This window comes from Serinus canaria, chromosome 3 (assembly GCF_022539315.1).
Source record: "Serinus canaria isolate serCan28SL12 chromosome 3, serCan2020, whole genome shotgun sequence".
Taxonomy (NCBI): Eukaryota; Metazoa; Chordata; class Aves; order Passeriformes; family Fringillidae; genus Serinus; species Serinus canaria.
In genome coordinates this window covers 55,460,995-55,488,145 of record NC_066316.1, presented here as the reverse complement: position 1 = coordinate 55,488,145, position 27,151 = coordinate 55,460,995, and the positions used below count along the sequence as shown (strand labels likewise).

Here is a 27,151-nt window from a genome sequence, read left to right as displayed (position 1 = left end):
ATTGTGAGTTCTGAACACAGAAAGGCACTTGCATTTACTTAAAAAGTTGCTCAAATAAATAAGTACATTTCACTTATTTGCAGTAAGAGAAACAAAATTTACATACTCTACTGGGACTATTCAATAAGCAGCTGTGTCAGAAACCTGTACTAAAACCATTCTTCAGAAAGAAAATACGTTTAAGAAATCCAGTACATTTGATGAGATTACTGAATTTCAGAAACTGCTGTCTTTGATTCTGAACAGCACCCTTCTGCATGAAACACCACATTAAAATGAAATCAGGTCATAAAGATAGCAGAAGTAAACAAAAGTAAAATGCAAGCAGAAGAATAAGACTTCCTGAAAACATCTATTTCTTAGTTCTGTCACATAGTAAACACTCACAGATATATACAACATCTAAACTGTGCTGTTTGAAATAGAAGCAAAAAGGAAATTTAGATCCAGTCATTCCTCACTGTGACTGGTTCAATACCTCCAATGCAGATTTCTTCTGGTGGAGTGTGGTGATAAAATTTTTCCAATCTTCTTTAGCAGCAGCAGATTTGTCCTGGATAACTTTAGCCTTTTCCTTTGGTAAAACAGAGCACAGTAGTTCTCCTTTGGATGCCAGCAGGTTTAGCTTTTGTTGCCCATTCTCACTTTCTGATAAGAATTCCTAAAAATAGTAATAAAAAAAGCTAACTGGTGAACTTTGAGTCCAAACAAAGTCAAGCTGCTAAAAAATTCATCAGTGATGAGAGTTTACTGTTTCTGCTTGTTAACGTGCTGATGTATTTTCAGTAAATTCATTTAATTATTGTTTGTATTGATGGGAGTTACAGATAACAGCTGCTTGATCCAGAAATGAAAGTGCCTAAATAATACATACATTAAGACTCTAGGATTACCTGTCTTTTCCGTCCTTCCTGAGACAATCACTAGTGATTTGGCTGGGTAATATATTCCCTCAAACACCACTAGCACAGAAAGCGATAGAAGTTTCATTTCAGGGAACTGTTATGCTAACAGAGATAACACAGGGACACTCTCACAGGCACACACTGGACCAAACCCCTGCCCATGGGCAAGCTCCAGCTATGCTGGACTTGCCATGAGCATGTGGTGGTGTGGGCTGATGCTCAGAACCTGACCAATGTCCAATCTGTGTGATTTATGCCTCTGTATCCTTAATTACCTTCCCTGTTTAGAAATATTAGTCTTCACAGAAATCTTGCACAGTGCTGGTGTGCAAGAAGTGCATGGGAAAACACAGGTACAAGAATTATACAGAAATGTAAGGAAACAGATTTTTAAGTTCCAATTTATTGGGATAATCTCTTTGTAACTTATTAAAAAACTTTGTAAGCATTTAGGACTCTTAGACTTTAATAGTCTTACATAGGAATATTTTAAACTGTTATTATCATGATTATGTAATACACATAATCATTAGGTTACACCCATGCTCAGGAGTAACAGGCTTGATACCAAAATTATTAGGTCAGGTTCTGATTCTGTGTTACACTAGAGGTCTTAGTGGAGAATGCAAAGGGTCTGTTAACTTTGAGATACTTGGACTATAAATTCTGGCTATAATAAAATGAAAGATATTTGTGACTTAATGATGTGAAATGTGCTAACAGACAGAATATTAACTTTCAAGAAAAACAAGATTTTAGGTTTGTACAGGTTAGCAAGACATTATTAGAAGTTCTAAAGCAGTCCAAAAAATTTTTATTTCACCTAAAGCAGCTTTCAGAGAGAAGGAGAACAAGGTATGGTCTTACATTATGAGGGGGCTGTAGTGATTAAAAAAAAGAAACCCACTGTTGGAAAAAACCCCAGCCTTGCTAAAACATTTATAATTAATGTAAAAAAATTACCAGGACTTTTCCCCCTTCTGAAGATATTCTCAAAATTACGCAGTCAAGTATTTGATATATCAAGAAAGCATTATTTGGACTCCTTAAGCAAAGGAAAGTGAATGTAACAAAATGAGGAAGAGAGGAAGAGGTGATTTGGGTTTTGGTGTTTTCTGAGAAACAGTTATGAATTCCCTCTGTTATACTATCTAAACGTATAACAGCCTCATTAAATAATTCTCATTTTGTTAGTTTCAATTAAAATGATAGCTATGTTCTATTAATAAAATAACTTTCACTTGATTTATTAAAATATGCTTTCAAGTGACATTCCCTTCCACAGAACTTTGGGCTTATTTTAGTTTTATGTAGAAAATATTGTTTTTAAATGCCGGCTCCCACTGCATATAATTTAACTCTGCTCTTGTACCATAAGGGCTCCACTTTCATACATGATGAAAAGTAGTCACTTAATTGTGAAATAGGTCCAGGTACTAAGACTCAATTCTGGTATCATTCTGATTTTACAGTACTCTCCCTCCTAAAACATTTTTCTCACATTTCAGAAAGAAACAGGCAAGGAAAACTATTACGAGACATAACTACTTACAAACTGTAGCCCAATAATTAAACTAAACAAAATAGAAAAAAAAAAAAAAAGTGTTTGTTTCTCTGCAATGAGTCACCTTTAGTGTTAACAACATTAACAAAAGCAGTAATTAATCAAAGAAATAAATCTGAGCTGTACATTAAATTGATTTGGTCTCCCTTAGACTAGTATTTTACTGCTGTAAAGTTACCTGTATTTTCTGCAGACTCGCTGAAGCTTCACTGATGTTTTGAGGCACGTCGAAGCATTTGGCAGTGGTGACTCTGGCATTGACCAGCCACTGCTGAAAGTCCCTGAAAGCCGTCCGAAATCTTTGCTGCAAGATCTGCTCTTTGCTCTGACATCCTTTTGAAGCTTGCAGGCAGAGGCTGGGTTTATCACATCAGGGAAGAAGAAAAAAGCGAGGGAGAGAGGGAGGGAGGAAGGGCAGAACTCTGTTAGGTGACAATGCTATTATTTTGTTCTCTGTAACACAATGGTAAGGGTAGGTTAACCCGGATTCCTCCTACCAAATTTATGCACTTAACTGAGGCACCAGGAAATCCATTAGAAGCTTTCAGTTCTCAAAAGTGAAGCATGTAAATTGGGACATAGCTGTCACAGATATGACAGGTACAAGCATTTCCATAGAATGACTCAGTGCACCTAAGCATCAGTGCATTCTGCAAGCCTCTTTCTCTTGCTAGGGAGAGGGCAAGAACTATAAAATTCTAACTTCTGTGGCTCTGTTAAGTCCACAAGGTTTTAAAGGATCAATCTGAGTAATCACATTCTCCTGCAGCTACAGAAGCCAGAAGCTGTAATCTCCTACAAGAAACAACAGACCCTTCTGTCTGAAATGCAGGTGTCATACTCCAAAGTAAATCAGAGCAAGCAAATGCTACCTTCCTTAGCTAGCTCCTGCTTCAAGAAACAAACTAAACAAAGAATAATATGAAGGACAAAATCAAGAAAAATATCTGAACTAGCTGGTATAGTTTGTTTTCCTTCAGACAAATAAGATGTACTACTACCTCACTTTTTTACAAGGGCTCCTGTAATACAACAGGTATAGAGTATATTTAGTTTCAGCTAATTTTAGTGGCATAGCCTGGCTTTAAAAAAAAATTTAAAAAAAAATTAGATTACTACTTTGCATAACTTTTGTTGACACCAAAATCAAAATAATGATTCTAACTATTGCATATGTCTGTCTCTAGTTATAAAATTCTAATTAATGATTCCCTTAAAGACAGCTCATCATCCCCCACACAGACACACATGAGATAAATTATAAACAAGATGAATGCATACCTGTTATACTCCTTAATCAACCCTGAAACTTTTGAAGAATGAGTACTTAAATCCCTGGAAAATCTACAAAGATCATTTAACTGAGTTTTGATCTCATCTGTCATTTGTTCAGACTTTACCAGAGCATCCAATGTTTCCTGTTAAAATAAATGAAAAATATTGGCGAGTAAATATAAAAAATGCCAAAACTTTTTAATCAAAGTTTATCAGAATTTAAATTAATTAATTTAAGATCTATATGTTTAATTTCAAGAATATTTTAGCTGTCAAGTCTACAGTACCTTATTTGAAATTATGAGCTTCCAGAGACCAAATTTCTGGATGCCTCAACTTCCTTAGTGCAAAATATTCTTGAAGCCCATTTTAAGATATAAATTTTATTCTAATAAATGAGCAATAGTGTTGTCAATTAGCTGTACACACATAAAAGTACATACATTTGGAGAATAGCAAATGATACGTGTTTTTATAAATATAATGATCCTGTTGACTTGAGTTTAACAGGTTCAATTAATATTTTTTGGAGCTGTATCCAGAAAGTTAATTTATGCACAAAGTTTTTAAACAGATTCTATTCAACTCTTTTCACATATGACTTCATCATTTAAAAGTGCAGCTGCTCCCAATCATGTCAGAGTAACTGGGTTACTGCCTGTCATTGATGCACTGGAACGGCTTGTGCCTTGGAGACAGTTAAGCCAACAAAACAGAAAAAGAGATTTTGTTGCCTTGGCTTTCGTCACAAGGAGAGGTGTGATAAGTACTCCAACAAAAACAGTGCTTGAAGATGTCTACAGCATCTCCTCTGCAGAATCCTGCCAGCTACTCCAGCATAATGAGCAGTGCAGACTTGGCTCCTCGCCTCACTAGGAACTAAATTCTTCAGACATTCCTCTCAGGCTAACAGCAGAGGTTCTGCAGTGCAGGCAGACCAGGGCATTTGGCATGTATAGAATAGTTTGGCTAAAGTGCCAGTCTGGAAGAAACTTCCAATACAAACTTGAGAAACAGATCATATGAAGGTGAAGATAGATTTGAACAGGGATCTGGAAGCGGGAGATAAAAATGCCCCCAAAACACATTCCTAAAGATAGATGTATACATATATATATATGTGTGTGTGTGTGTGTGTGTGTGCATGTGTGTGTATATATATATATATATACACACATATATATTCAGAAGAATAAATAAAGAGGATGATTAAAAATATACATTGTAAAGAGTTCTGCACAAAACTGAATGTCCAGGAAAACTACAAATGATATTTTGCTGCAGCAGATTTTCAGGACTCTCCTGATTTACATTATTCATTATCATATTATGGACTATCTTCTTTCAGCTACTCATACACCAGAAATCTCTTCAACCATGATTAAGAGATACTTGAAATAGTCACTTGTTTCAATGCCATATAAAGTAGCATTTGAACTAAGTAATTATGTAAGAGCAATAATGCTCTTACAAAAAAAAAAAAAAAAAACACACTAAATACTTTTTGCTTACTTTACTTACAGTTAAACTACTGAAACCATTCTTTTGGAAAGCATTTAAAATACCACAGCAATGGGCATTACCTAAACATAGGATGTCCCAAATTGCCACGGGCAGGAATCACTATAATGAATTGTTAAAAGCCCCTTTTTTATGTAAAGAAAGCACTTTTTAAGACTAACACAAGGTTAGAACCGCCTGTTTTCAGCACAATTTTTCAGTTTCAAATAACCTACCTCAAAAATTACTAAGAGGTTATTCTGATTACATACAGCCTTAGGCATAGCCTACTAACAAACAGGAGCAATAACTTGCAAAACAGGGCAAATTTAACTATGGCATTTTCCCATACAGTGACATCACTGTTGCAGCCAGTTGGATTTAATATTGAATCTGCCAATTACAAAAATAATTTGCTGAATTCCAAGCACAGAATCTGTTGCTCTAATGCTGCACATACCTAAGGGAACAGAACTTCAGCATAACAGAGTCGCAGAAGGATCTTGCTAATTCTACGAATTAGGAAATGCATTTTTAATTTGTGGCCTTGGCTAACATGGCAACAGAATCACTGTGAGACAATAGAAATAGAAACTGCAGTGCTATTTTATATTCACAATAGGGCCTCTCCCTGGGGTCCCACAATGGGAAGATTACTGTCACATTTCTGCTAACTATAAATAAAATTACATAGTGGTGCTATGCATAGTTACCTCATGAGATGCTTCTGCATCTTCCTCCTCAGCCAAACTTCACAACTGCCTAATCTAAGTAGAGTGTTCTTATAGAGAGCTACAGTACATACATATTATATATACTACTAATAAAAGCAATAGCCATTCAATTTAATACTTCTCAATTTATGAAATAAAAAATGTCTGGTGTGTTGATAACAATCCCATGTCTTTGTTTCCTTTTTAAAAACACATATATACAGAATATTTTGCATATTTTTACAATTATTTGCTTCATCTTAATGCCTTTGTTACTCCTACAGACACATAATGGCACTCAAGCAAGCAGGATTCATAAATCCATGCAAGGAATTCGTGAAAGAGGAAGCCACAGAAATAACTTGGCACAGACTCTGCAGAAGGAGACCAATAGTCTCAATTCAAAGAAAAGGTGTTCTGGGGCTTTTTTGAACACTACTTCAGTCAAGGGGTCAGAAAGTAGGCAATACACACCTCTCCCCCTCTACTGAAACTGCTTTACTGCAAAAGAAAGAGAAATAATATGTATCTTTCATTATCATCTGTGATTCATTGTGGTTGAGATACAAACATGTATCTTGATTGTTGCAAATATGTGTATATATTTACATGGAGGGGCTGTGATATATACATGGGGAATCTTTTGCTAGGAGACAATCAGGAACAGAAACAACCTCTATTTCTCTCAATTCTACTGCATTCCAAAGCAAAGCAATTAGGGATTAGACCCATTTCCAGATTAACTTCTTTAAATACTGGGCAAGATCTCAACGTGCATAACGTAGAGGATATTTCAAGAAAGGGAAAAGTATACGCCAAATGGCACCAGTTTCTTACTTGGCTTTTAGGAAAAGCTTCACATTTCCTCCATCAAATGCTACTCTGGCTCGAACCACTGAGCAACTCTGAAGCGCAGCCCAGAGCCGGTGTGCCAGCTCCTTGGCTTCCTCCCAGGGGCAAGCCCTGGGTTCAACACCTAAAACCCAGGCAGCGTTTGCTAAGCCTGGCACAGCAGAGGCCAAGGGGAGGGACGTGTTCTGTCAACACCGCTCGCTGTGATCACGGTAACACAAAGAGTTTGGGAAGTCGGGTTTTCACAGAAATATCTTCCGCAAGTACTGATTTTACGAGGCACTGGATAGTCCCGCTTGGCGGAAGTTTCCTGCCCGCGGTGACCACACATCTACGGCGGAAACGCTGCTAGGAAAAGAGACATGCCCTTACTTTCTCCTTGCGCCAGCTCTCCACCACCTCGGCGTCCGTGCTGCGGCTGTCGGCGGGGGCCAGCCCCTGCGCCCAGGCGGCCAGCTGCCCTGCGAGCCGCTGCACAGCCTCCTCCAGCCGCCCGGCCTGCGCCGCGAACTCCCGCTCCGACAGGGCCATCTGGCTGAGCAGGTCCCGCAGGCCGCCCTGGCTGCGGCGGGCGCTCTCCTCCCACTGCCGCCAGTCCGCCTGCAGCGCCTGCATCTCGGCCGCCAGCAGCTGGCACCCGCCCGCCGTCGTGCCGCGCCTGGCGGCCGGAGCCAGCGCCTCCACCCGGCTCAGCCGGCCCGCGCCGCTCTGCCGGGACTCCACCAGCTCCTGCGGGGCGACATTGCCATGGTAACCCGCGGGCCGCCACATCGCCACCGCCCGCCCGGGGGCGCCTCCCGTCCCGTCCCGTCCCGTCCCCAGCGCCCCGCACCGCCCCGAGCCGCGGCTCCCGGACGGCAGCGGTCTGGGAAGCGGGGAAGTAAAAGCCAGTTAACAGCAGCCCTTGCGGGCCTTCCACAGCAGTAAACTGTCTTCAGCTTTAGGGAGAAAGACAGGAAGAATGAACGCGTTTTAGATATGAAAAATACTATTTAGGTTGAGATGCGGAATATAACTTTGTTGTGATCTCTTGCGTAAGAAATGCTGGTGTGTAGCTGCTCGCAGCAGTCTCAGAAACAGAACTGCAATTTTCAGCCTGCTTGTGACCTGTGATGTGCCAGAATTGGTTGAACATGTTTTTTCTTTTTTCCTGAGTATATGGTTTTGGTTTTTTTTTTTCAGAGCTAAATTTTTTTCTATGGCATCCTTATTTCAATCTCAGACATCTCAATCTTGGGACCTTTCAGGTTAAGAAACTGGAGAATGTATAAATACCACCCCAAACACTACAGTAATTTTATTTCTTCTCTTGTTCATCTTATGAACTTAGATGCTGCTAACTCCTCCCTTTCCTGTTTTACACATCAGGAGTCTGAGCACAAAGGAGACTGAAAATTACCCCAGAATGTACAAAAATCTGTAATTTGATCTTGGGGATCCCAAATCTTCATCTAGCATTTAAGTTGACTGTCCCACTCTCTCATGCTTAGGAGCAGAGGAAAATGTTGCTAGCGTGATTATCTGAATGTAAACACCAGGCATGGGTAAAACATGTAGCCTGCTTTAGTGTTGTATTCAGAAATACGCAAATTTCTTAAGCACTCAGATGGCTAAGAATAGGTTCCAGGCTAAGGAGAGTATACACAGGGAGGCAACTCACGTATTTCTACCATGTTTGAGGGGGACAATCCTTGTGCTGCTTTACACATCTCCATTTCATGCAAAGCAGGAAAGGTTGTCTCTGATTTAGACAATTCTGCTCATGGAGAAAGCATATTTAGGGATGAGGAAAGAGAAGTATTCATTAATCAGCTAAGCCACATTCTTCTGTGATGCCACTGGGCTTCCGCTCTTGCAAATTGTTTCCATGTGTGCCGTGGTTAACTTAGGTCTGATTATACTTTTACTCCATCTGTTAATATGAGAAGGGAGTTGAAAACAAAGCACAGCTTGGAAAGTTTGCTTTTAGCTCACTGAAATGTAATCACCATTTCAGAGAAAAAAAGCAAGATCCCACAACTGTTTGACTGGGGTTTTTTTAAAGCATAGGGTCTGAATTACAGAAGAAATCATGAATGCTCACTTACATTGATTTTGGCCAGCTTCTTCTGTATAGTTGGTGTATCTCCAGATGCATCTGACCAGCGGTGAAGCTCTTCCTTTGCAAAATGAAGCCAGTCTGTGAATTCATGCACAGCATCCAGATAAAGCAAATGATCTTTCACGATATCTTCCACTTTCCTCATTTTCTCCTATCAGATAAAAAAAAAAAAAAAAAAGACCATTAAAGTACTTAAATACTATGCTGGCTTTAAGCATGCAGTGCTGGTTTGACTCCAAAGCATGCATTTGATTAGTGAATAGGGTATAGCTTGTGGCTATACCCTATTCACTAATATATCAGAACAGAGATTGAGAAACACTGGGAAAGGTTTGGTTTGGATTGGTCTGGACAAGGATTTTCTGCTGGAGCAGAAGCCTTCTGAAAAGGGATGCAAAAATATACTTTAAAACAGTCTAATGTAGACTAATGTAGGTTTAGTAGATGTCAATGCTGCAGCTGTGTCACTTTGGCATGCTTTTCCCAACACACCCCGGAAAGGTGATCACCCATGAGTACTCCCAGGGTGCAGCACTGCTGCCAGAAACACAGCTCCTACTTAGAAGCACCAAGTCTCCACAAATGCTAAGCAGAGTCATGGAGATGTCCCACAGCAAAACCACAAAAACTTCGGCTGTCCAAAAGTGCAAAATGATCTTTTGGTGCTGAGTCCTATTTTGACCATCACATCAGAAGTGGGGCTGTCCCCAGCCACCTACCCTGCAGTCCTGGAGGATGCTTTCCCTGACACAGCTGCCTGAAGCAGCTGCTTCCTGGCTCCATCTTGGCTTTTTAATGTAAGATTTTAGCTTTTTAATGTAAGCTTAGAGTGGGGTCAGTTTATCTTACTGTGACAGAGTGAAAGAGTACAGTGGTTGAGGTTTGCCTTTGGTCTGACAGAGTAAACTTGTTGCTATATAACACTAATGAATGTTTATCAAAACTAACCAAAAGTGAAATGAGCTAATCAAATTGATTTTTACCCCTGTGTTGATACTCTAATCTAGATTGAAGTGTCTTGGAGCCAGTTTCAAACTAAACCACCTCCAAATTAAACTCACTTATTTTAAAGTTTGAGTAACTCAACATTCAACAAATGCTATTAAAAAATAAGTTAGATTACCAAGACCTGCCATTGCCTCTGAAAATAACCATCAGAAATAAACCCTCAGAATGTGTAATTGGCAACTAGGCAGTGGATAGTTACTAGCTAAACAAAGAAGATCTAAAGTAAATCCTCAAGATTTTTATGCCTCAATGCATTTTATGCAGCAACAGGGTAAGAAAATGTCCACATGCACCTGACTCCAACCAAAACCACCTCCTAGGGAAGCAAAAGACTCCTCGGAAAGGAAACCATACATCCCTGTGTACATTGCTCACACCAAAATGTAGCACCAGTACAAGGGGAGAGTGGAGGCAAGGTGTTTCACTCTCATGATCTGGTTGGCAGAAGGTCTCAATGAGCTCACATTTCTTTGCTTAGAAACCAAACAGAATACCTGTATAGCATGTGCAGTGCTTAGTGGCTTGAAACACCACAAAATATGGGCATAAATCTTTTTGACAATAGGATTTATCTTTATCACAATATGTCTCCTGCTCAGGGAGGCATTTTATTCTTCCCTTTCTACTGTTGAAACTAGGAATAAAATATATGCCCTTCACTTTTCCAAAATCATAACCACAGCAATTTCAACTCTCAAACCATTTTTTCATTCCATTAAATTTTAGTAAACTATATTCAATGTTTTTATTAGACTCAACTATACCAGAGGGAAGATTATTCACAGTCAATCCTTTAGTTACTAAAAAATAAAAAAATCAAAGATTTTAGCTATATATATGAATGTCTAAACATTTTACTTACTTGAAATGGAGATACTTATCTTACCTTGGCTACAGTTGTGATGTCATTAAACTGTGTTTTTAGTTCTTCTTGAGCTGCATCTCCAAAGGAAGCATCCCCCGTTTTTTCAGATAGTTCCACAGCTTTCTCAATGAGTTGCTGTAAATCACCTGAGTGATCCTCTATCTCTGAAACAATAGCCTGGAAATGGTCCAGCTGAGCAAACTTCTCCTTCAGACCAATCTGTGGTTCTAAAGGCTGTTCCACTTTGTGATCCAAAGTCTCTAGCCACTGTTCCAGCTGGTTTTTCCTTTCCAGATAGTCATTCCACTGGCTAATGATGGAATCTAGGCAGCTTACAGTAAAAGAAACAAAGTCCAGATGAGAACTTTTAAACAGTTTGGGGGAAAAAAAAGAAAAAAAAAGAGGCTGCTTATGCCTTAATTGTTACACTGTCTGTAGCCATACACAATAGGTTTAGCAGATACCTTTTTTCTCCATCTTGCTTTTGTTTCCTACATCAACTTGCATCCAAGTTATTTTAGAATGCCTGTGGCTTTTGGGCCCTCTTGTACAGCCAACATTGCTGCTTCCCTATTACAGGTTACATGAGCAATCTATCTGCCTCAGACTAATGAAAAGCACATTTCAGTGTCTGTTCAGCAAAGTAAAATATGGAACATTACTGGAGTTTTTTATGATCAGAGTAGTAAAATATGCAGCGGCCTATGAAATTACTGTCAATTAAGAGATATTCTGGCAAATTTTGAAAGAACAAACCCATTATCTATAGACTCATTTATAATTTATAAGATATTTTCCCTTCTGTTATATATTGCTTTTCCTGGTAGATCACCAATCTCTGGGATTCATGTTGAGGAATGTAATTCTCATTTTCATGGGACTTACAGACAGACAAGGGTGTGGTAAGATTTTCCCTCAAAATGCCATGGGCTAACCTAATTTAAAAAAATTTTATGATAAAAATTGGGTGAAATTTGAGTGACATCGCTAAGACAGCCCACTCTAATTTTCTACATACTATTACAATTGCAATTTTGGTACAGCTAAGAAAGTGGCACCACTTTCAGTTTTCTTTATTTTAAGAAAAAATGTAGACAAACTGCTGATAGTTTTCAATCTCTTGAATAGCAAAACAGGTGTGATAGAGGCCCAGAAAGTATTACCACAGAGAAACTGAGAAACATAAGTCTGTTTAGAACAGAGATGATGGAGGCCTTCAGATGTATAAAATTATCTCAAACAGGCAATAAGAAAGACTTTCCATTTCCACACAGGTCAAGATAAGATGAAATCAGCTTAATATGCAAGAAAGATTATATGGAGTTGATATTAGGATTTTTCTTTTAATTGAAGAAACATGAAAAACAGAATTGAGAAACCTTTCCTGGGTTATGTATGGAAAAGGTAGATAAATATCTGTCACATGTTCTTGGTCTTGCCAGAGTACAGGCTCAAAAACTCAGAAAGTGCTTTCTAGATTTTTCTCTCTATGAATTGGTGTGACTTTTGTTAATTTTTAAATCAATTTGAAGTACCATCTCATGTGAAATTTGATTCATCTGATAGGGTCAACTCATCTTTTTTTAGAGAAGGTTGTATTTTTTCCAGGCAATTTTGCTTCTCTGTGATAATGCAAATTTCCTCTCACCAGTAATGAACGAATGTACTCCTACAGGCTTTAAGGTACTACTCTCGGTAAGCAAAGATGGCAGGGTCTGACCTGTGTTTTCCAGGGATTCTTACCTCTGCCAGTTCACTGAGGTACTGATGATGTCATTCCATACATCCTTCAGTGTCTGAAGCTCAGTTTGTATCACTTTTTGTCCTTCCTCATTGCTGCTTTTGAGTGCTTGTTCTCCTTTGCCAATGGCCATGTTCAGCTTAACCTCACCATCACCTTTGAGTAAGAGGATCTCCTGTGAGGCAAAAGAGGTCAAAATACCAAATGTGACCTGATGAGAAATGAGAGCTGTAATTCTTACAACAGTGAACACCCTCTTCTCTGAGCTCATCCATCCTTAACAGCCATATCCAGCAGGAATTCCTAGGCACCTTTTCTTCTAAGGGCCTGTACCTTGTCATGTGCAAGTGATCCAGTAGTTTTTCCCACATCTGTACAGGTTTTTCACTGCAGTGGTAAACCTAAAATACAGCTCACATTGCAGCAGATACTGAGTGGGTCAAGCACTGCACAGTAATAGCTAGAAGAAACCTCAGGAAAGCCCATGGCCGATCTCTTCATGACCTCTCTCTCTCTTTCTCTCCTCTAATCTCTCCAACCTCTTCCTCAAGACCTCCTGTGATAGAAACACCACAGCCATGACAGAAAGACTCTGTCAATTATTCCAAGGCCTCCCCCTATTAGAAAGCTTTCAGGACCTGCATATACATTTTCAAAATTCATTATTTCTTATGAAATATAATACCTGACATCTGTTTCCATTAAACTTCATCCTGTTTTTTCTACTTCCCATCCCCAATTTTTCAAGATAACCTTGAATTCTGATCCTCTTCTTCATAACCATTGAAAAAATAAATTATATATATTATTATTATATTTAAATTATATATATTATATATAAATTATATATATATTTATATATAAAAATATACCTTTCCCACTGAAGTGGCCCACACCCAATATTAATCTTGATGTGTAATATCTATTTTATCTATCCTTCTTTACCTGAATTTGTGTCAATCGTGTTTCCAGGGTGGCTTTGCTTCCAAGAGTGCTCTGTGATGATGCCAGTTTATCTTGAACATCTTTCACCCATGACCACATACTCTGCAATGCCTCCTCAAAAGTGAGATGCTCTTGGAGTGCAAGCTGACATGTCCTCAGCTTCTCCTTGACAGTTTTGACCATGTTTTGATAATTGGTGAGATGTTGAGAAGCCAGACGTACTTCTCTCCCTGCACCATGGCCTTCTTCATTTAAAGTCTGTGCCATTTGGGAGAGCTGATCAAAAGAGTCCCTGAAAGAAAATAATGAGACTAAAAGTTTCAGAAAACATGAAGTATTTTAGCTATTGCCAGAGGTTATGAAGGCTGCTGACATAACACCTACTCCACCAGTGATAAGAGTTCACAATATATAGAAAAAATTAGTTAGGAGAGACTGAAAGAATATAAGCAGTGTGTACTGATTAATATCTTTTCTTGTGTGCAGTGCCATTTCTTGCAGAATTTTGGTGCTCAGAATAATCACAAACATATAAATTAAAAGCTACCTTAGTTTTCTTTTCAGCAGCCAAGCTTTCCATTTCTATATGAAGTGCTACCCTTTTGTACCTGACAAAGCTTCTAAGAAGATTGTAATCTTGGACAGGTAGGAAGGCATGACTGTAGGAAGGACATTTGTCCAGGATTAGACAATGGCTCAGACTCAGTACAAGAGTCAGTAAAAGGGATTAAAACTGGGTTTATATAGCCTCAGTTAATCACAATCTACTTGATCACCCTTCCTGATACCTGATGACTAGAGGGAATTTACATCAAACCAAAATGTCTTGCATCAGTCACAAGGCCATAGGGAGTGACTAGGTGTTTGTTTCAAAGAGGCTGTGAGACTTGGAAAACTGACTGCTTTTTGTTCTACCTTCACCAACCCAATAAGGAAAAGAGAATTTGAAAAAAACTCCGTGTACTCAAAATGGCAATTGCTTCATTTACTGGGTAAGTCTGAATTTTGGAAAGATTTCACAGCTAATGTGAATGCTTTTTGAGCTCTTTTATAGGGCAAGCTGTATGGGGAAGGGGATTCTGCTAACCTGGAATGTTTGATTGGAATGTTACAGGACAGAAAGAAAATTTTAAAATGGACATAATGATAAAAGTAGTTTTCACTATTGCTTTTGAAAGCAGTATTTTTATCTTTTACTTTTAAAAATTACACTTTGCAGTTTCCATTTATTAATTAAGGATGATAAGCTTTTATTAATTTATCAAGAGCAAATATTGGATTTGGTTGAAATTCATTAGAACTTGAAATATCTAGATTTAGCCTCTTTTCACAGAGTATTTTCCAACACATTCCTCTAGCTTTCGAAAACACACTTTACCCCAACAGTTTAATTTCACTTCTCCCCTAGAGGAAAAAGTTAGAGTATTAGAAAATGTATTTTCAATATACCTTGAGTTCAGCAACTCTTCCAGGAACTTTTCCACTTTTTGCACCTCCTTTTTCTTCTCTGAAACAAGCTGTTTGTTCTCTCCTAATGCTTCTGTGCTTATTCTTTCTTCCATGTCATGCATCCACAGGGTAAGCTTCTTGTATTGATCTTCAAAGCTACAGAGCAGATAAATACTCTCTTAAAAAATACTTTTCAAGTGGAGTAAAGTTGGAAGAAGTTAATATCCTCAAGACTGGGTATCAATTTCAGGCTTCGAGAATAAGAATTGTACACAAAACATAATTCCACGGTGACTACTAGTCTAAAAATATTCAGCAACTCTCTAAAAATGTTCAGCAAAATCATGGGAACTACAGCCAGACCAGAAGCCTCCAAAATTTAAAGTGACAGTACTTTTATGCATTAGTAGATTCAATAAAGCAGACCAAAAGAAAGCTGTTTTCAAATTCTCATAATGATTTAGTTTAAGAACAAACAATGGGTAAAAGTGGGGTTCTTTGTCAACATTTATGTGCAGAGCCCCTGAAGTGCTGTGCTCTCAATTTCACAGAAGAGAACTGGAATCTTGACTGCCCAGAACTCAGCAAAACAAGTTCTGGCCCTAAGTTTGAAACCTTTTTTCTTACTTGCAGGCACACCCTCTCATCCTGCTGTTTTGCCCATTACTGCCACACTAACTTTGCTTTCAATTAGCAACAGTTTTGAATCTGGTTAGATCTGAAAATATTTTAACTCTCAAAATTCAAGCCCTAAGCAGTAATTTAAGGGTGTTTTCGTCTTGGCTCCTTAGGAAATATGTCCATTTGGAATGGAACAGAACAGACACATGTAAAATGCATACTATCTACAAACCCCAGGGCAGAAATGAACTTCATCACACATTTTCTGTCCAGAAAATGGCATTTAAATTACTGGAATCCCAACTGCTGATTTGGAGTTTCATAAGCTACACAGCATTTCTGCATATATGATCATGAGCTTTCATCCTTTAACCAAACTGATGCCTTCAGACCAAAACCTGTTGTGGTTTTTTTTATTTTTCATTTTTTTTATCAGAGAACTTCAATTTCTCTTAAATACTGCCATAGAATAAAGCAAACAGGACTAGAGCAACTGGAAGTAATTTTGGTTTTGGCCCTGCACTTTGGAAGCCAGACCATTTCATACAGTCTCTTTGTGACTACTGGTGTTACTCACTTTCCCAGGTGTGAGGCACAAGCTTCCAGGGCCTTCTTGTCAGTCAGGCACTGGTTGAGAAATTCCTGGAAGTTCTGGTTAGACTTTGCTATTTGCTCCTGAATATGGCTCACAACTGGTTTGGGTAAGCAACCATATAAACTTTCTCCTTCCTTGCAGGCAGCATCTAATTTTTTCTGTCCTTCACTAATAGAATCCAGCACACCCTGTGCAATGAAAGAATGAAGTTTAAACACATAAAGTTTGATAATTAAAGATAAGAAATATTTCTATGAGAAGTGGTCAGATTTCTCCAAGAAGATGACAGCCATGTTTAGCTATGGAAAAGTTTCTAAGCAGATAGTTGAAATAATAAAATTTTATTAAGTGGTACTGCAATTCACAGCACTCAGGTTTTTTTATTTGATCCCAAGGTGGTCATGACTTTCTCTGAAGTTTAATAATCTCTTGAAGATGTTACATACTTCAGGAATTAGGGCTGCTTACAATAGGTATCTGCTACTTATGTTCTGTCTCATCAAAAATATACACATACAATCTTTGATATATCAGTATTAATCTGAAATGTTAAATAAGTAAAAGTGTTATAAAAACGGAAAAAGGAAAGGAAGATAAATAAAGAAAAAAGGAAAAAATATAAATAATCACAAAGAAGAATATATAGTTTATAGTTACAAATAAACTTCCCAGAAATTAAATTCTCATCTCTCAGAACAGGGACCACAGTTTTCACTGCATTCCCTCTACAGTACATACTGCTGCCTCAAACCATTCTTATATTACATTTTTAAAAACAAGGACTTTGCTAGCACCTACAAATTATTTTAGAGATATTATTGGTACCTATACTGGTACTAAATTGCTAATTACTGGTTGTTTTATTTTAATTTGTTCACTATACCTGCAAGTCGTGTAGCTTTGCCTCTATGGCTTTGCTGTCCCCAGACCTGTCAGATGATTCTTTTACTACAGCCTTCACACCAGAGAACCATTCCTGGAATTCTTGCATAGAGTCTTATTTAATAAAAAAGTATAGAGAAGAGAATAGTTTGTAAGATACCGCATTATTCACAATATTTTACAGCTGTTTTAAACAATTTTTTTATCCTTCAGGAACAGCGTATAAAAGCTAACAGAACAAGTCCAATTGTCTTCAATAATCTTGGGAGCAGGATTAATTTCATAAGGAATTAGATGTTTCCACTGTACACATCCAAATTTAAACAGTTTTACTAGGCTGCCCTTGACAGTCAATTTCAGTTTATGACATGTCCCAGTTTCATGCTAGATAAAATAAAAATTAATATCTTAATAAATAAGATTAAAAATTGTTTACTTTTCTCCACTGACTATCCAGGGAGCCCAGGGAAGACTTGAGATGGATGCTTTTACATTATAAATACCTCTACTTTGTTATATACCTCTACTTATTGCAAATAAACAAAGTATATCTATGCAATAGAGGTGAATCCCAATAGTGAGGAAAGGTGCATTTTCATGCATCTTACATGGTTAGAGTTGGATTCTGTTTATGTAAACTGCTTTGTTTCATAGCAGTTATCCAATGAACATTTGGTAACAGGACTTTTTGAGAGGCTCCATACGAAAATAAAGTTGTAATTGCAAGTGATGTCACTGGAAACTCTGGCAGACTCCAGAATGACTCACGGCTGCGGGCTAACAGCTCACTCAAATGAACCAGCCTGAGGACTCACAGAGGAAATGTTTTTCCAAGGACTCCTGCATCCTGGCCTGTGTTCTGGAACAGAGCAGATTCACAGCTTCATATTTCTTTATTAACAAAGTGACAGTGCCACCGAGAGCTTCCAGCTCTACCGAATGGTATTTGCGACAGAGGCTGTTGAGGGTCTCCCGGGTTGAGTCAATGCTGCTTTGATGAAGCTGAAGGTCCTTTTGTGTTTCCTGAAAATGAAGTTACAACATAACTATGATATTTATAAAGAAACAAAAGAACTGGCTTTTTCTCAAGCATTCCTACTCCTGCCATATGTTCTTTCCTCCTGTGGTCTATAAGTCATCCCAGACACAATAAAGGGAAGAGGCACTGGATCATGTTTCCTGAATTTTCCAAGTGAGATGAATCCTTGAAACTAAGGAGCCATTGTAGAAATGTGAAAAGTACTATTTCTCATGATTTATTACTCTAGTATAAATAAATACTTTTCAATGCATATTGAATAGAAATAGATAATTTCAGCAAAGTCTGAAGGTACATGTGGGATGCAATATGACACTGGTATTTGGCAGGGCTTCTGAATGAGAGGGACTTTACACACAGCTTGAGAGAAACATTTTCTGAAAATTAAATGTGAATTGGTAGTATATCAGTATTAACTGTGCTCACAGTTAAATACCTCCATGTGGTTTGTCATGTTATGATGTGCATAATTGCATCCAGTCCAGAGAGCACTTGGATGAAGAAAGAAGAATTGCTATATTTGATGACTGAGGAGGATTTCTGAGGTAGAAGTTTGCATTAAAATTGAATTGGGACCAGTGTCTTTTACTGTGATGTGCTATGAGTTTCATAACTTAGTGAAAGGGAGTCAATGTACTTGAAACCATGCTGGAGTAATGACCACAGAGTTCAATGTAATAAAACCAGTTCTTGCCACAAGACTGTATTATTCAATAAACTTTTCTAAAAGGTTTGTAAAAAGCTAATAAATCAGAACTTTTGTTCATTGGCGCAACTTCCTAAAAATTACCACTATATTATTTTCTAATATTCTAGCAGCTGTGCAGGAGATATGCATTTTTTATCAAAGGAAAATTAAGTATAAGGCTCAGAAAAAAAAATCCCCAAAGATCATAAGGAAAATACATAAGGAAAGTATATTGATTTTCTTCAGCACTGACCTTTAGTTTGTTTAGAGCTTCAGGATCCAGGTTACGTGCACAGCTTAACAGTGTCTCTTCCACTTGAGTTAGCCAGTCTGTCATCTGACCAATCAGCTTCTGTAACTGCATCTTCTGAGTACTGAAATCTTTCAGTGTCTCTCTTGCTGTCTCTGATATTTCTTTGGCATGGTCCAACTTCTGCCTCAAATCTGACTCTATAAACTAAAACCAAAATGTTATGTCTTAAGGCATTTAGCAACGAAAATGTTTATTGCAGTAAATGCTTATTGAAAAAATGGAAGGTAGGAAAGTGGCACACAATGATCATTTTGCCCTCTTTACAACTTTAACTGTAGATACTTACATACCTACAGACAACCATTCTATTAAATCTTAGATATACAATAATTCAAAGAAGGGATACTAACTTATAAAAAGCCAGACTGCAAACTATTGCAGTTATTATCCATTTCTGGAAAATTAAACAGTTGGTATTTCCCCTTTACTAATTTACCATATATGCAGAACATGACCTACACTCAAATAGCTTGATAAAAATAAATATCAATTGGGGAGTGAGCCTTAAGAGCACTGAGGCCTAAAGTATCTCAGTACAAGGCAGGTGAAAATTGAAGACAGTACAAAAAATAAGCTAGAATCTTGCCCCTTGACCTGATCAAAGTCAGGAATATGCAAAATTATAGTAGATGTTAGCTGAGCACATATCACTAATAGAAGTAAATTGAATCAGTCATAATATTCTACTAAATATAAATCAGATTAACAGAATCCTTTGGGTTAGAAGGAATCTCTGTAGATTCCTTAGTCCAAGTTCCCTGCCAAGGCATGGTCAGCTACAGCAGGTGACATAGAAACACATCCAGATGGGTTTTTTTCCTTCTCCAGAGAGGGAGACTCCACAACCTTCCTGGGTAGCCTGTTCCAAAATGTGGGCAATGCTTGAGTGTTACTTTAACTTCCATTAGAACTTGATATGTATCAAGATATATCCCTGCCCATGGAAATTACAGAAGTCACCTTATTTTTTTAAATTTCTGACATTAAGTTAATAATCTCAAATACCAATTTCTGTTTGAAATCAAACTGCCAAAATAGTCATACTTTTGTTTTATGACTGCCCTAGAACACAGAAATAAGTATGTGGCCAAAAGTTTAACAGCTCACATTTGTGTTCATTGTTGAATGTTTTTCTCGTAAGATCTAGTTCAAGCCCTTATTCCAGTCCACTAAAGAATACTTTCTGGTTAACAAAGCAAATGAACATATTTTATTGCCTTATAATCCTTTCAAGGAAACAAACTGTGCACTCACTCACATGTGATGTGGCTTAATGTTGTGCAGAGTAGAGAATAGCTGTAGTCTCGTATCTTATCAGCTACATTATAAACTATTTATTCTATTTTGATTTATTAAAAAAAATACTCCTACAACCCTCATGTTCACTTAATTTATGACATACTGTTGATACAAAAAAAATCAAGGTTACCCAGAGAAATATGAACAAAGAATAGTTATGCTACATATAAATAATAATGCTACATCTGTCACCTTGAAAGAAAAAGGCAGTGTAGGAAAGAAAAAAATTTCAGAAGAGAGGTTTTCTTGGTTATTTGAGCACAATCTGTGGTTACCAATGTCTTTATTTTACCTGGAGATCTGCAGGAGGCTCTTGAGTATGGGTCAGCTCTTTGAGTTCTGAAATTTTGGAACCAAGTTGCTCCAACTTCAGTTCCTTATTCTTGACTTCAGACTGTAAAACAGACGTGGTCAAAGTTGCATACCAAACTACAAGAAGCTTTCAGACTTTCAGAAGCATTCTCCATCAGTTTCAAAATTGAAAGAAAATGTAAACAGAGCTTAGCAACCAGAGGGAAAACACTGTGCACAAATTTTGTCCTCTAAAAATCTCCCATCTCTTTTTCCTTATTAGACTCAGTTCAGAGCAATTCTACCCTCCTTTAAAATAAATTATAGCATTTAAAATGCTCTAAAAGCCTTTGTCTGTTAAAACTGGGAAAATAAAGATGAAAATGTCATTGTTTATTTGACTGGAAGTATCTACATGGGGTGTTAGGTTCCACTGAAGGATTAAATTGCTGAACTTAACATCTGCCCTGAATGCCCAGAAGAAGAATTAGGGGGTATTTTGTGCTAGAAAGGATATAATATTAGGTGGGCAGTGAAGAAAGTGACCACTGAATTGGGCCACAGAAGAGGTAAACTGATTGTTTCTGTCCATGCTCATCTATTTCTGATTGCAGAAAGGGCAGGACCCTGCTGTCACTGAACTGCACTGAACTGAATTCCTCTTGCCTTGGCAAAATAAAGTGCCAAGAAAAGGTATTATGCATTTAGTGACTGTAGATGTACACTCAGTATCACATCTGCTATTCTGGCCCTCCTGCATGTTAAGTACACCTGTGGTTTGGGTAGCCTGCTTTTAAAACCAGTTTTAACAGCTATGAATTCGGGCGGTCGGATTGCTACATAAGGCATTCCATAAAGCTCAGCCTTGAGCAAAATACTCATTTATCAATGTTCATATTCTACCACAATTCTTGAATATGTTCACTGTGCATCTTGTTAAGGATATAATTTATTCCAATTGAAGTAGAATATGGCTCAATCTATGATTGACCTGATATCTCTTTTATTGTCTGGAGAACCTACTTTCCTGGATGAGGTTTTAGAAACTACTATTTTTTTTTTTTGCTAAACTTTAGCTTAAGTTGTCTAAAATTTCCATTGGTTTTTACTGGAACAGAATTATATACAAAATAACTATGGAGCTTAGATTTAGTAAGATGTGCCATTCTTGTTTCTGTTGGAAGCACACACCTACAAATAAAAAGGACAGGACTGCTCTCAGCTAGCTCTTGCAGTTATTTAAACCACCATTTAAACAGAGGACACAGAGGTCTGCAACAGCAAAGTCTTTTCTGTGTTGAACATCACTTGACATTTTGGTCCACATTTTAATCACTGATTTATGGATAAGAACCTGGAAATCTTTCAGGAGGACTTCCATTCTCTGACTGTTACTGAAGTTGTTGATGCCTTCATTCAGCTGAGAAATGCACTTATTACACCATCCATCCAATTCCTCTCCAGTTTTCAGGATGTCATCCCACAGAGACACGCTTACACTCAGTCGGTCGATGTTCTCATCAAGTCTTTCAGACACCTTTTAGGAAAGAAGAATAGATCAACACCATTCAAAAATTATTTTTTAATTATTTTGCAGACAGTTATAAGACAAACGCATAAAAATAATGTGTAAGCCTAGGTAAAATAATTTTCTTGGATTTAGTTCTAAGTTCTGAATGCTAATTTCAATTTACTTACCCAGATCATAAAACAAACACAAATCTTATGTGTCTCTTTCCAAATATTTGTATATTTTTTACTGGAAAAGAGTTCAGTGTTCAAATAAACTTTATTTTTCAAAAAAAACCCCAACATTTATCCTTCTTGTTGTAATGTGGCAATTTGGTGCTAAAGGAGTATAAATGTGAAAATGTAAAACATTAGGTAGAAATTCTTTAATGTGAGGGTGGTGAGATACAGGAACTGGTTGTCCAGAGCCATTGTAGATGCATCCAGGGAAATGCTGAAGGCAGGTTGGATGGGGCTTTGAGCAACCTGGTGTAGTGAAAGAGGCCCCTGCCCTGGGGACAGGAGGTTGGAACTGGATCTTTAAGGTCCCTTCCAACCCAAACCAACCTGTGATTCTGTAACTAGCTTTTATGTTATGTTTCTCTCCTATAGTGGAATCTTTCTCAGCACTTTCATATCTTTTGTGGTTTAGCTTAATGTAATTTACTGCCAAACTTATTAGTGCAAATTACTTCAATGAAGTATTGCTGGCATGCTTTAGGTGTGAATCCAACCGAAATTCATGCTTGGAACTGCACAGTGAGCAAATTTACAGTAGCAGCATCCATACATTGCTGTAAGACATCCTTTAAAATCTATCAAATTGATGTCACAACTTTGTGCATACAGTGGACACCAAATCCCGCTGACAAAGACTTTGAGTTATACTTAAAAGTAAATTTTACTAAACAATTACTCTTAGTAAATTTTACTAAATTAAAGTAAATTTTACTAATTAAATTTTACTAAACAATTGTACTCTTAAATTTTACTAAACAATTGTACAAGAGAAATACTGTAAGCTTAGGCAAACTTTAAAACTATTTGTCATATAAACAGCAGATTCTTACATCTAGCCATTTGTCCACCACGGAGTTCATATCTGTTTTCAGTGCAGTGGAGTCGCAGTTATGCACTCTTTTCAGTTCTGCTAACAAATGTCTTCCTTTATTAGTGAAAGTATCCAGGTCTTTTTGTTTATTACTCAGATCATTCTTGGCAGCTTCGTGCTGTGGACATAAATATTTGCTTGTTTAATGAAGCCTTAAAAAAAGAAAGAAAAATCAGTTCTCCAGGTATCCATCCGTAGCCCTGTGCTATGAATTTGTTAATTTCCATATCTAATATTTTACTACTCCACAAAATATGAGGCAACTGACATGGTTTTCTCATGAGCATAATAATATAGGATGATTTTTCTTATAAATAAATCACACAAGTGACAGCAAAAAAATTTGAATTTCTTCCACTTGGGAACCAGGTATTTTCTGGACTTAGGAAAATTTCATTTTTCTAATTGTCTTTCCATTCTTCATTATTGAATAACCACTTCAGGAGTTATAGCAAGGTAAACAGAGGGTGTTGCAAATAAAATTTAGGATTAACAACACAATCTCTGCTAGACGTTCTGGAAAACAAAAGTACAGATGAGTTCAGAAAGGAACTAGACAAAATCTTCAGGGCTACTAAGTTTGCAATCCTAGGCATAGAGAAATATTTATGTTGTCATTGAAAAGTTGAGATGCTGAGACCTGATCACAGTAAGAATCTTATGCTTTTTTCTACAGCAAGTACTAGAGAGCAGTACTAACAATAAGCTACTAGTCTTTATGCACTATGGCCAAAACATTCATTGCACTCAAACTTCTTCTGGCCTAAATGTGGCCAAGGCTGCAGCAGGGAATTGTCCTCAGCCCAAGGCTCAAAGGAATTACGTGGAAGGTTAATGAAATTCTTTTTCAGACTAGTGAGCTCTGTTCTGGCTTTTTTCTTCTTTCAAGATGTCTATTAGAAAAAGGCCATAAATACACACAGTTTAGAATAAGGTTTATACAGATCTGACTGAAAGACTTTGAATCAAGAGCTCAACAGGCTTCCAAATTAAATTACCGTTCGAAGGAACAGAGAGAACTGAACTCAGAACTGTTTATCCTGGCAGGCTGATGGACAGCAGAATTTAGTATTTTTGAAATACAGTCCAGTGAAATTAATGCAATGTAGGGATCCAAATACCTTATCTCTGCTCAATGGCTAGTATCAACATTTTACACCATGGCAGAAGTCCTCTCATGGAAAGAGGCAGACACAAAAATTTTACACATTGGAAATGTGTGCAATTCATGGGTTTTTTTGGTGGCCTTTTATCTATTCCAAAATTTACCCAATACAGAAAAACATTGAAGTATGTTGACTAGCACAATCCTTTCATACTATGATAGGAATATATTCTCAATGTATTTTATATTGAGCTTTCCACTATTTTCCACTTATGCTTTCCTTATATTAAGAATCTGTATTTCCATTAACAACAGATTAATAGATCTCACCAAAATGCAAAAAAGGGCTGTATTCTTTCCTCATCATAATCAGTACAATTTAAACTCTGTATGATAAGTGAATTTAAGGAGCTTTAAACACAGCTCAAGGGCATCTTTAAAAAAAAAAAAAAAAAAAAATTCAATTAAAAAATTGTTAAAATTCCTCAAAGGAAAATATATGTCATTACCTTTGATAATGTTCGCCTGACATCTTCATGATCCTTCCATATGGATTTTGTCACAGAAGCACTGTTAGCACTGTCTATGAGTTTCATTACTGTTGACTTCAAGCTCTGATATTCCTTCATCAGATCAATCAGAACACAGGACTGCTCCTTTCTGTAATGTGAAAAAGCTGTTAGTACCACTTGCTGTCATGTTTCTGAAGGATAGAGGACATGACAGAGCAATTCACCATGGGAAATCCAGGATGCAGTGCTAAACAAGAATTGGGCAGCCAAGGAATTCTTAATATTTTGGGTTTACAAATCCACTGTTGATCCATCACAAAACATCTTACTGAAGAGACATGACTGAATTGCCATCTCTTATGTATCACATACTAAAGCAACTGACTTCAGCGAAAGACTGAAACTGGAATTCAAGCTTCTCAGTTCCTAAGTTCAGCATCTTTTTGACTGAAAACCACATTATAACAATTGTGCCACTCACAGTTAATTAAAAAAAAAAACCCCAACAACTTGTTTCTTTAACATGGAGTGGTTTTTGGGTAAAAAGAGCTAGAAATAAAGACTAAAGCAATGCACACTAAGGTCTGCCTATTTTGTCCTCCAGTTGTCAGATGCATGCTTTTGGGACTAAAATGTTATATTCAACTTATCTCCTTTCTACTGAGAATAAATTAGCTTTCTGCTAAAAGCAAGCCTAATTTTAGTCCCACCTCTCTCTAGTATGCCCAGGCAGTGGACAGAGGAAAAAGACCTATTCAATCCATTCCTGGTGTTTATGCTGAAGAGAGACAAGCAAAACTGATACTCTGGATATATGCAATGTCTATTTGTAAAACAGTGTTTTTCTATGAAAGGATTTCGGGAATCATGACATTGTTAAAAAAGATGAGCAACTGTTTTAGAAACTGGCTCTTCTCTGAATGCTCCAAAGAGCTCTCCAAAATAAGCAGGTTCAGGAGGATCTGAAATTGTGTCTATGTGAGAGAGAAAACACTGCCAGTTTCCTTTAAAGATGATCATGAGGCAGTTAAGATAAAGAAAGGGGTATGATAAAACTTTCTCTGGTTTCTTTAGCTTCTTTCATCATCAACTTTCATTGATAAAACTGATCATCTGTGTTATACACAAACACTGCAATTGATTACACACTAATGATTAGTAAAAACCCATCCCCTAGGGCAGATAGAAATATCTTTCAAATTTAAACATTATCTAGGACCACTAAATATAGAACTGTCAGAAACACATAACCAATAGGGAATGAAAATTTGTGCTACAAGGAGAATATGTGCCAGCTAGAGTGACAGCAAAAACTCAGTGGAGAATTCTTATTTTTCAGAAAACATTAACATGCAATATAGCATGTATGTAATAAAATGTATATCTGTCATACTGTACTGAGAACCTACCTGTGGCCTTATTAATATTATAAATATAAATGGTAGAAAAATTCTTGTTAGCAATGTGTTTCCATCTTCTACTGAGTATTTAACCTACAAGCCCTGTTGTTCCCTGTAACTAATATAGTAAGAAGATATTACATGCACTAACTGTGTCTCGTTCCCCATCTTCTCCTTTCTTAGCTTAAGCTAAAGATCTACTTACTTTTCATGTATAGCTTTCTTGGTATCCTTCCACAGAGATTCTAAGCGATTTATCTCTTTGTCACTCTCAGGAGCAAGTGTGATATCTTTTTGGGCTATTTGTTTTGCTTTGTCCATGAGCCACTGGAGTTCATGCTGGTGAGAATTCAATTCTTCATCTAACTGGTTAAAGACCCTCAATCTGCAAGTTAAAAGACCAGTTTCAAATTTACTTTTTCTTTTTTTTTTGCAAGAGAGAGGAGAAAGAAAGAATGAAACAGTTGTTCTTAGCATTTCTGTGCATAAAACTCCCTTTTTCTAATATTTCTCACAATAATTAGGGGCCTTTTTCTGCTAGAACTGGGATCAGAATGTAATTTTTCTGACACATCCACTGCTATAAAATCATATAGATATGTATGTACCTCCCCCTCAAACAGTCACCTGGAAATATACTCAGATATTAAGATTAATACTTTATTACAATAAGTGTATTTAATTCCATCATCCCATGTACAATCTTCAGTTCTGCAAGGCAGAAATAGTTATGTTATATGGGATTTCTGATTGCTGTTTGGATCTTAGATTCATTAGGACAAAATATATTTTTGAAATGTAGACTTTCATGACTATTCTTTCAATACAAAAGATTAGCAGGACTTGCTTAGTGTTTAGTGCATCCAAA

The 27,151-nt window shown here is 37.2% G+C and overlaps 1 protein-coding gene across 11 annotated transcripts in view; it reads right to left on the bottom strand.

Annotated features, from left to right (window-relative positions):
- SYNE1 (spectrin repeat containing nuclear envelope protein 1) overlaps positions 1–27,151 on the bottom strand; it is a 289,839-nt gene that overhangs the window by 141,125 nt on the left and 121,563 nt on the right. For all 11 annotated transcript variants that reach the window (XM_050973206.1, XM_050973205.1, XM_050973201.1 and 8 more), the window contains exons 40-57: positions 26,489–26,668; positions 24,881–25,031; positions 23,226–23,384; positions 22,001–22,183; positions 20,648–20,749; positions 18,997–19,200; positions 17,832–18,039; positions 17,018–17,130; positions 16,117–16,322; positions 14,919–15,074; positions 13,470–13,761; positions 12,527–12,699; positions 10,805–11,114; positions 8,897–9,061; positions 7,182–7,538; positions 3,751–3,887; positions 2,648–2,825; positions 479–661 (exon numbers count right to left, since the gene is read on the bottom strand). In XM_050973206.1, coding sequence (XP_050829163.1) covers positions 479–661; positions 2,648–2,825; positions 3,751–3,887; positions 7,182–7,538; positions 8,897–9,061; positions 10,805–11,114; positions 12,527–12,699; positions 13,470–13,761; positions 14,919–15,074; positions 16,117–16,322; positions 17,018–17,130; positions 17,832–18,039; positions 18,997–19,200; positions 20,648–20,749; positions 22,001–22,183; positions 23,226–23,384; positions 24,881–25,031; positions 26,489–26,668 — 3,457 coding nt within the window. The remainder of the gene's footprint in view (positions 1–478; positions 662–2,647; positions 2,826–3,750; positions 3,888–7,181; positions 7,539–8,896; positions 9,062–10,804; positions 11,115–12,526; positions 12,700–13,469; positions 13,762–14,918; positions 15,075–16,116; positions 16,323–17,017; positions 17,131–17,831; positions 18,040–18,996; positions 19,201–20,647; positions 20,750–22,000; positions 22,184–23,225; positions 23,385–24,880; positions 25,032–26,488; positions 26,669–27,151) is intronic.